Genomic DNA, 10948 nt, shown 5'->3' on the forward strand with positions numbered 1-10948 from the left:
AAAAAAAAAAAAAAAAAAAAGGAAGTTACAAAATTTATCCAGATACTTTTGTATATAAAGCAAAGTTAAATATGATAAATTTTTATATTATACTAAAATAGCAAAAAAAGTTAACAAAGATGTGAAAGCATTTATAATGAAACAAAGAAATTTGGAATAATGACCAAAAAAAACATTTGAGAGTTTATAAATCTTATTGGAAAATAATATCCAAGAGTGACAAATTATGTGATAAGACTTCATAAGATTTTGACATTTATTCACTAATTTATTAGAATTTGACATGTGTCTAGATAATATAATTTAAAAAGATAAAGAAAAACAAAATTCTATCCAAGAGGCTTTAGAAGCTTTAAATTTAATTTAAAGTCTTAAAAGCAAAAAAGTTACCAATCATATTTTTAGAACTTTATTTTTTTTTTTAAGCTTTCAAAATCTAAGTGCTCACTTTTATACATTGTACTTTCAAAATTTTAAAGTCACAAATATGAAACTTTTTGGGCTGTAGAAAATAAATAAAAACAAAACTTTAGTTTTTTTTTTTCTCTTTCTTTTTTTTCCATGATGATTGAAACTTATTTTTACAATCTGTGTATTTATCACAAATATATTTTGATTTCTGTTATTTTGAGATCCATTTTACATTACTATTTTTGTATCAACAACTATTATAAACCATAATCAATTACTATTAATGTTTGGGCAAAAGTAATTGATTCGTTTAAAGACTATGGAAACAAGAAATATGTGTTGAATAATTGTTTTTATTGATCAAAGTCTTGAGCTCAAATACAAGAATTCAAGGCACAACGAATCAATCTATAAACCCTAGCCGCGTTCTAGAGTTGAGTCATGTGTCTTGGGTTTAAGGTCTCTTGCTTTGCTCTTGATCATCTCTCTCGTGGAGGCCGCTCTCCCTTTATATAGAGATCTCTTAACCCTAATCCCTTAGGATATGTTTTGGGCTTACTGACTCTATCTATGATAGGGCCGGCCGGTCGCGAGACTCTTGGTCCACTAGTAAAGTCGGTTGTTAGACTTTTGGTCCATTGACAGATCCAATCTTATGACTTTCGGCCCATTGACGAAGTCAGTCGCGAGATTCTCGGCCTCGTGGCAGAGTCAGTCACGAGACTCCCAGTTTATTGAACCAATCAGGAAACTTTTCCTTTCACAAGATAAGATCATTGTTTGCGTTGACTAATTCCACAAGAATATGCGTTGACTAAATAAATTCGATTTATTTAATTATGATGATAAATTATGCCCAACAAGTAATGATAGTTCCTCCATCCAAAAACCAAACCATATATTTAGGGGGTGTTATTGAATTCTAATGTATAAAGAATTTTGAAGACTTCAACAAAATCATCAAAAGTGAATAAGTGAAAGATTTTTAATGGTTGTTAGAGTATTATGTAGTTTTGTTGATTACTTTTCTAAAATCTTGTAAAATAATACAAACAATCTCTGTATTTTTGTGATATTTTGCATGACTATATTTTGTAAAGAAAGTATGTAAAATTATGAACTAATAACACAATATTTGAATTCATTAATAATCGTAAATTTATTTGTTTTAATCGAATAACATAAAACTTTTATTGACTTTATAAAAGTCATAATCTAATAACCCAAATTTGTTAATATTTTAAATAAGTTTTTACAAATCACAAACTGATAACATTAAATTTTAACAGAGTTTAGCAAAATCATGATCAAATAACAACAGATTCTACATAACATTTAAAGTTTTTAACATTCTATTAAAATCTCAAACCAATAACCCCATTTAAATTTTTTATTTGTTGAATATATTCATCTATTCATTTTTTTTGTATTTTTGTAAACTTATTTTTAATAAAATTTATTACATTGTCACATAAATATATTCTTACCACAATTTATATTTTTGAAAAACATAAAATAAAAATAATTGTCAGAGTTACTATAGTTTTTGTTACCAGTCGTATTTTAAAAGTTAGTAATTTTACAGTTTAAGTTTTTACACCAAAAATCTTTACAAATAATATATTTACAGCCACAAGTAACAACGGTTATGAGTCGGACCATAATATATTATAAAGTACGTTCGAAAGAGGAAGAAAGTAACTAAATTTTTTTATTGTATCGTGGAGTTAAAAAAAAAAAAAAAAAAAAAGAGTCTATGTTGATCCAACCTACGTTGTGTAATTATCAAGATATGGCAACTGATAAATTCAGAATCGAGAATTTGGAATCAAGGCTTCAATATTTAACAATTGAAGCTAGCCAAGATGCAGTTGGGCATTAATAATAAACTTAAGTAAACACTATGAGGCATTAATTAACAATTTGATAAAAATATGTAATTAATAGCTGTTAAGGAAGATCTAATGCATATGGAGAGAGACGACATATATCAACATCAACCACCCAAACGAACCAACTAATGTTTCAATCCAAGTTGGCTAAGTTGGAGTTTCGTCGGTTCTCCAGCGAAGATCCAGCGACGTATTATCGCTGTGTACAGTACGTCATACCTTGGAGGACGATGCTACTAATTGGTAGCAATCGATTTTGTAAAACGACGTATTTGATGTTGTTTCACGTAGGCCATGTTCGAGAAAGAAATGTGGGCTCATTTTAGCCCAACAGATAGTTAAGATTTTACTACGAAGCCGTTTCTTAGATTTAACATACAATAACTTGTACGTAAGAGTACTAAAGAGACTTGGAAACGTACATGTACACAAAGTCTCAGACGGAGTCTCTTTACAACATTACATACAAAATGAGTGGGTGGTCTCAAACAAAGTTGATTGGGACATACGTTGGACGGTCGGAGGGTTGCAACCCACGATCGTTGATGGTAATTGCATGCATAGACCAAAATCTTGTAAGGAAGTGATTGTTTTAGTGATTATATTGATGGTATTTGCATGCATATATCAAAATCTCTTGAGGATGTGATTAATTTTAGGGACGACCGTACGAGCAACTACAACAGCACTCTTAAAGTCCACAATACAGTTTTTGAGCATCACAAATTCCACCACAAAGCGATACTCCTATAGACACAAGCACCACTGGCCGGCTGAACTTAGAGAAATTCAAGACGAAATGTAGTCTATGATTCAGTTTTTGTTGTGTCCAGAAGTACGCACCAAGAAAAATGCAAAGTACCCCTAATTATGCATTTTCTAACGAGGGTCATTTTCTAACCAAATCGCCATGGTCCAGTAGTAAAGGGAGAAATGTCCCGTCACCTGGATTCGAATAGCATCGACCACGAGGGTTCAAAATTTAACATGGTTTCCTCGAGCTCGAGCTTTAGGAAATTAGTTTTTGGGCTTATGAAACCTTTAGGATCACTTCTGAATTATCAAAAAAAAAAAATTTCATTGTTTTCTATGAATATACAACTGCATATATCATATATGATCTACTTACATCTGCCAGTAAAACAAAATGATCTTACTAATATGTAAACGTTTCTTTGTTAGAAAACGGTCCACCTATATGATCTGATTTGTTTTTTTTTTTTTAAATCTCATTCTGTGTCTTGTAAAAAACACACCATGATGCCCATGCTAATAATATAATTTGAATTATCGCTTAAACGTACTAATTTAACATTTGCTTAGTTAGTTTAAATTCAGTGGGTACTCATTGAATTAGAGAGGAGATATTTTAATTGATTGATATATAGTGAATTTAATTGCGTTCATACATTTTGGTAGTCAACAAAATAATAGTATATGCATTCACCAACTCTTCAAAAGGGTTAAATTTACATCTTCTAATCTAACCATTTGTCAATGGATGATTAGTCATCATATCATGTCAAATGGAACATATATGTATATCGTATACAAAAACAGAGTAAGTAATAAAAAGATGAACAATATGTATCCACAAGTGCATTTATATAATATTTGTAGAAATTTCGGTTTTTATGGACGGTGATCCTCTCGACAAATCACGATGGTGCGAAAACGTGTCAGAAATGCCTTAATTAGTTATTTATACTTATGTGTGAAAGCGTACTGTTAATGAATCATGCATGTGTCCTTTATACAAAACAGCGAAAACACTGGAAAACGAAATAATAAAAATTCTAATTTTTTAAAAGTACTTAAGCTATAGTTAACTTAAGTTATACGAATTAACGGCTCTAAGCGATGTTATTGACGAGCTTTCATTGGATTTCACTATATACCTGGGAAGCGATGTTCGCTCACAGGACATGCGAATAAGACAGTGTATGACATATTGACATGCTATATATGCTTTTAAATATTATGTTAGTGTTTCACAGATTGTTGTGGGTGCATATGCTAAAGTAAAGAAAAAATAAATAATAAAAATATAATCACGATCACATGCAAAGTACACTTGAAACGTGTAATCTGAGGACAGTTAGATTGGAACCAGGGTTTCTATAAGAGGAAACTCAGATCTTGTTTTTCTACTTCATAGTTTTTTTTTATGGAAAAGGAAAGAAATTATATATAAAGAGGTGTGACAGAAGAAGTGAATCTTTTTTTTTCCAAGTTGAAGTGACCTTTCACAATTTGTCAGCCTTTGTATGCGTGGGCAAGGCATTGGGGGTTGTGGGTCGCCAACATTAAAATTTCCAAAAATGGTAAGTTTAAAGAATGACATTAGTTGTTTTGGGATATATTCTTTGCAATACATCCACACACCTAACAGAGAATATATTTCTTTTCCTCAAACTCCAATATCAATACTTTCTTAGAAACATATTACTCCTATTGAAAAAGCGACGTTGAGTTTTACAACCAGAATAATGACACTTGAAGTTTCTGTTTTTTTTTTCTTTATTCGTAAAAATATTTAAATTAAGGAGTAGACAAAAGTAGAAACACACTAAGCAGCCAAAGCTGTGATTCATGGTCGACACTGACACTTGGAATAAAAAAAAGGTTCTCATATTTTTGTTCTTTTGAACATTTCTTTGAAGACTAAGTTAATTGAATAAATTGCATGCATCTATATATACAGTCCAAAAAAGTATTAAGGAATTTTAAGGACCATATTGGTAAATCTGCCACTTCTCATCCACTCATAGGTTCGACTTTGTTTAAAAAAAGTAAAAACACTAAACGAACAAATTCGCTTAGTAGTGCTAAAGAAGGATACTTAAAAATTCATATCAAATTCCTTACGAAGAGACTTATGTAAAGCTGAATACTGATGTTTATTTTTTGTTAACTACATAGAATAGTTAAATAGCAAGGTAAAAATGTTAAGATAGGAAAAACATTTCGAGATATACCACAAAAAAATTTGACATTTCCCCAACTCAAGAAACCAATCAATCGACAGATAATGATTTCCTAATTTCCTTACACAAAAAGAAAGTTCCATTTCCATAGATAATTAAAGTATACAACACAATTACTTGTGTATCTCATTCAAAAAAAAAAAAAAAATCGGAATAGTATATAACAGAAGAATAATACTAATGAACTATGTTAAACCGGTCAAGTAAAAATACAACATATGTTTATATCATCTTTACCATTTTCATGCAATCAAGTACTCTTTGTCCTTTACCCAAAAAAATCAAGTACTCTTGGTCCATTTAAAGATATAATTATCATATACAGTATGCACAACAATTTAAAATGATGGAAATAGTTTTTAATTGGTTTTGTTAAAGAAATTATGAAAATGAGAAAATATCCTCGTTGATATATAAAAATATTATCATCAAGTTATAGTCATCGAAAAGAAATCGATGGATTGCTATATATACGTTGGTGATCCATTGTATTCATTTTTTTTTTGTTAAATATAATGTGATCCATAGTTACATGGGCATGTTTCATTATAGCAATGTATATATACATATATTTTTGTATACTGGTTTGGTTTTAACATGAAATATTTACGTTTTCATCATCCTTTGGCTTCTAGTAGAAATTCACTACAAAAAAACACAGTCGTTTCCAATGATATTTTCAACGGATCGAGAGTCCTCAATATTTCTCGATGAATAAGAGTATTGTAACCGTTATCGAAAATTTTAAACTATATAGGTTCGTCATTATATGATTTTAAAACTACTGATAAATTTCCGATGGATATAGCCTATTCATGGGGAATCCGTCGGTAAAATACAGATATCTTCCGGAAGGACACCTATTGAAATTAGAAAACACGAGACCAATCCTTTATTTTCCTCTAGAGAAATACTCCTAGTTCTACGACGTATGGCGATGCATTTAAATAATGTAAATGTATATTATAACGTAAGAAAGAAAAAAATATGGAACATATAAGTCTTAACGTACTAGAATTAAAAATTCAGATAAAAAAAAGGAAAAGCTAAATTCCCGATGCCACCAAGTTAATGCACTCGTTCTGTTTATATAATGGCTAGAGAAGAACATTGCCGTATCACATTTCTCTTCTTTTAATCTTCTCTCATTCTAACATTTATTTTATTATAATTATATTTCAACAAACATATTTAATCTATCCACTTGGTAGAAATATTTTATATTTCACTCAGAAAGAGTTTTCCTTGAACATAACAAATATAATGTAATATCAGATTTATAATGACGACTTCAGTGATGGTACTTTAACCGAGTTACTCCTTACCACCTAATAATACATACATAGTTCTTCTTTTTTGCTGAATTATTAGGTACGAAAAAAAGAAAATTTAACGTACCTTACATAAAAAACCTAGCTGGGCAAAAAATAATTTATTTTGGCCGATGAAAATATAGTTAAATGATCAGAAGTATCCAACTCTGGACGTTAGTTTTATTTTATTTTGGTGTATGATGATCTTATGTACGTAGAATAAAAAAATGTCTTCTTCTTTTCCTATTTTTTTTCTTTCTGTGTGAAGCATCTATATTCACAAAAAAAAAGAAATATATTCCTTGGATCTATACATCAAATCAAATGCATTACAGCCATTTAATTTCCTCTCTAAAATCCTATAAATACATGCTCATCTCACTTTATGCTTCATCAAATCAACACAAACATATCCCCCAAAGCAGAGCTAAAGCAAGCCCAAGCTTGTCTCTCCCCACACCAACACACAACAATTTGATCAAAGTCAAAACACTATCTCCTTTTTTTTCTCCATACTTTAATTATTTATTTCTTCTTCTAAACACTTAACCAAGCAATCGAGATGGCCAGGATTAGCTCAGACCCGCTTATGGTTGGGAGAGTGATCGGAGACGTTGTGGACAATTGTTTGCAGGCAGTGAAAATGACAGTGACCTATAACTCTGACAAGCAAGTCTACAATGGCCATGAACTTTTCCCTTCTGCTGTTACAAACAAACCTAAGGTTGAAGTTCATGGGGGTGACATGAGATCATTCTTCACTTTGGTACGCATTGCTTTCATTGTATATGGTTTATATCATATATATACCATATGCATAAATAACTAAAATTTAAAGTTATGTTAAGGTGAAAATAGCTTAGCTAGGCCATTTTTTAATTTTCGTTAAATAACATTTTCTTCGCTTGTCGCTCTTTATCTCATAAATATTTGAATCTTTCTGTACATACAAAAATGAGATTTTATTTATTTATATTATCTTCATATGCAGTTAATATCATATACAAAAAAGATTTGCAGAACGAACTAGTTTGTGTCAGATACATACGTGTTATACATGTTAATCTACGTATATCGGATGAGTCACGTGTATTCACATATATCGAATATTTCAAACAGGTCATGACTGATCCTGATGTTCCTGGACCTAGTGATCCTTATCTGAGAGAGCACTTGCACTGGTAAAATTGTTCTTTTCAATTTTTGATTAGAGAAAAATTTATAAAAGAAAGAAAATAATAATAATAATAATAATAATAGTAAGAGACATGATATTTTACACAGAAACATAACATTTTCTTGCAATGATCAATTTCAGGATTGTTACCGATATCCCTGGGACGACTGATGTGTCATTTGGTACGTCCTATACATATAAATAACACACTACAATAAGTTTCATATACGTATATTTTATATATGTTGCAAAGATTTATAAGGATACAAAACAGGAAAAGAGATGATCGGGTACGAGATGCCTAGGCCAAACATAGGGATCCACCGCTTTGTGTATTTGTTGTTCAAGCAGAACCGTAGAGGAAGTGTGGTGTCTGTGCCATCGTACAGAGACCAGTTCAACACTCGAGAGTTTGCACATGAGAACGATCTCGGCCTCCCCGTCGCGGCTGTTTTCTTCAACTGCCAGCGTGAGACCGCCGCTAGACGCCGTTAAATGACTTCCACCACTGCCGTAACTAATTCTGGCTGGACAATGTGTGTTGTTCCAGGCATTCTATATTTTAGTTACGGGAAACAGCTTTCTCTATCGTATTTATTATGAACTGTTTGTGATCCGAATAAACTTGGCTTATAATCTCATGATCTATGTATTTTCATATTGATGGATGTTTCTTACTATATATAGGTGTAATGGTAGATTTTCGAAAAATAATACAAAATTTCTTACCAGTTACGAGGCTTGTTGAAATGCATCTTTAGTTTAGCTATCTTTTGTGGTTTGTTGCAGTTGCACTAACATTCTTTTGTAAGTAATAGCAATCAGATTTAAAGAAACCTATTCTGCTATCATATGAGCAATATTATGAAATTATTGTTTAGAGATGAAGCAAAAAGTGATTTAGGTGACCGGTGGTTTTGTCTTTATGGGTAAACTACAACTACAATACCAAAGTGAGGAAATACAAATTCCTGGTGCAGTTTGCACCAATTGATGCATCTTGCACTGTATTCCGCCGTTCTACTATACAAAACCCGTACCTAAGCGATTTTCTCCTATTTCAATATACAAATATGTTCCAGTTTAATGTTTCTAGCATGTAAATTAATTGGAGATTCGAACGTTACACAATTTGNTTTTTTTTTTTTTTTTTTTTTTTTTTTTGTGAACTCGATTCAAAATACCTTTCGATTTTCTTTGGATGTTATAGTCCTTTGGAGGTTAGATTTTTTTTAAAGGAATAGTACCCAAGAAAAGAATGCAAATTTGGCCCAACCTCTGTCACATTACGCTACATTACTTGATTATAGCTATCGATGATAAAGGCTCAAACTTGTATTTTAATCACATCATATATATCTAATTAAGTAGCATAAAAAAGGTTTTTGAGAATTCGATTTTATCTACATGACCGAGAGGTTTAACAAGCACTGAGAAAGATAATAGTTGTGATTCTCGACACCACCGAAGTTTGGAAAGAAGAAATCAGAAACCATGAAAACCCTATGCTATGGTGGTTCCGCCATAGATAACGTCTCGAACTTGCCGATGAAGAAATTGATGATTTGGACGATTTTAGGCTTACGACGGTTCGAGTTGCGTAATGAAGAAGACTTAGAAGAAGAACCACGTCAAACTTTGTGATTAATGCCCTAAAAACAATATGTTAATTTTTAGTATTTATTTATTTCCTATGGTTACAGTAGTATATGTTTTCTATTTTGAATAACTTTTCTATCTTAATTTCTTCGTTTCTATTTCAACAGTTTATGTGGTTTCTCTGTTTTTAAATCAAACGACTTAAAATCTTGGTTTGTAAAAGGATTCAAGAAAGACTCGATCTTTAAGCTCGTAACCTAACACAGTACAAGTATTTCATTATTATTTTGTAAGATCTCCTTAGTTATTTTCAGGATGCAATTTTACATTAAGAATAGGGCAGAGATGACTCGTTTAACAAGTAAAGTAACAAACAAGGTTGGACTGAATTGAAATATAAGACTAGCACATAATTTCATCAGGATCTGTATATTTTTTAACTGATCATTATTTAGTGAGATGCTATATCAATATAGTGCGTGAACGTTAGTTAGAAAGAACCCACATGTTCCATCATCTCATATCTCGATTTAGTTCCAAACCTCTCTCTCTGTGAGGGTTGGAAAAAAACAGAACACAAAGTCAGCCCGACCGTAAACTTGGCAAACAAGACAAGAGTGGTCAAACCTGTAACAAAAAACATGACAAACCAAAACCCAATTCTACAAATTTCACATTCTACTTTAAGCTTCTACATGAACATCAAACGAAACAATCAAAATCAATATTGATAACCAAAACACTTGGACTGGAACCAAACTAAAAGAAATCAAATAAGCTTAAAATGATAAAGATTAAAATTTACAATAGCATGTTTTTCTTGCTCTCTCTGGTTCATGTGTATGTGTTTTCATTCATCCCAAACTCACAAACCAAAGCAACAGAAACAACAACAACAACAAACATGTCAAATCTTCTCGAGCTTATCAGCTTTCACAATCGGATTCGCCTTAGCGATCTTATCTTTCCCCATCCGCTTGAAATCAAAGGAGCATTCATGCTGCTCCGCGTACCTATGCGTCCCGCAGAAAACAAAACCACACCTACAACGAAACCCCGTTATTCCAACTCGCCGCCTACAAGTCAAACACCGCTTCGGATCTTGCGGCGGTCCTTCCTCCTCCTCCACCGCATCAGCCGCCGCTCCTTTCCCCAAATTCGTTTTGACAACGGTATCAGCTGGAGGAGGAGGTAGAGGTGGCGATACAGAGGACGACGCAGCACCACCGTCGGGAGAAGAAACGGCGGAAGCGGCTGCGGCGGCTAGGGATTGATTAAGAGCGTGTTTAGCGGTGGAAGAGTTTTGTTGTTGATGCTGTAGATCTCGAAAACATTTGGAGCAAAGGTTTTGCGTAGCGGTGCTTCCGAAGAAACCACAATTGTTAGCGCATAGTTTTGGTTCTTGAAGTCTGTGTTCCTCCGCCATAACAACAACCTTCGGAAAAAAAAAAAACTCCGGCGAGATTTCTACACAACGGATCGATGATCAGAATTTGAATAGATCTGTTATGGTCTAATGAAAATCTCATCAAAATCATATAATTAAACAAAAAAAAAAAAAAAAAAAAA

At 32.1% G+C, this 10948-nt stretch overlaps 2 protein-coding genes across 2 annotated transcripts in view; one reads left to right on the forward strand and one right to left on the reverse strand.

Moving 5' to 3' along the window:
* LOC104752650 (protein CENTRORADIALIS-like) lies at positions 7012-8442 on the forward strand. Its single transcript, XM_010474844.2, has 4 exons — positions 7012-7369; positions 7723-7784; positions 7922-7962; positions 8055-8442. Exons 1-4 carry the CDS (start codon positions 7166-7168, stop codon positions 8273-8275), a joined length of 528 nt encoding a protein of 175 aa, XP_010473146.1. The 5' UTR covers positions 7012-7165; the 3' UTR covers positions 8276-8442.
* The window catches only part of LOC104752659 (zinc finger A20 and AN1 domain-containing stress-associated protein 3-like), a gene marked incomplete in the record, with an annotated part of 2858 nt that continues 1941 nt past the window's right edge, over positions 10032-10948 (reverse strand). The window contains 1 exon segment of the mRNA XM_019237619.1: positions 10032-10813. Within this exon segment, the coding sequence (XP_019093164.1) occupies positions 10287-10805 (519 nt within the window).

The sequence above is a fragment of the Camelina sativa genome, chromosome 16, assembly GCF_000633955.1.
Source record: "Camelina sativa cultivar DH55 chromosome 16, Cs, whole genome shotgun sequence".
NCBI classification, from domain to species: Eukaryota; Viridiplantae; Streptophyta; class Magnoliopsida; order Brassicales; family Brassicaceae; genus Camelina; species Camelina sativa.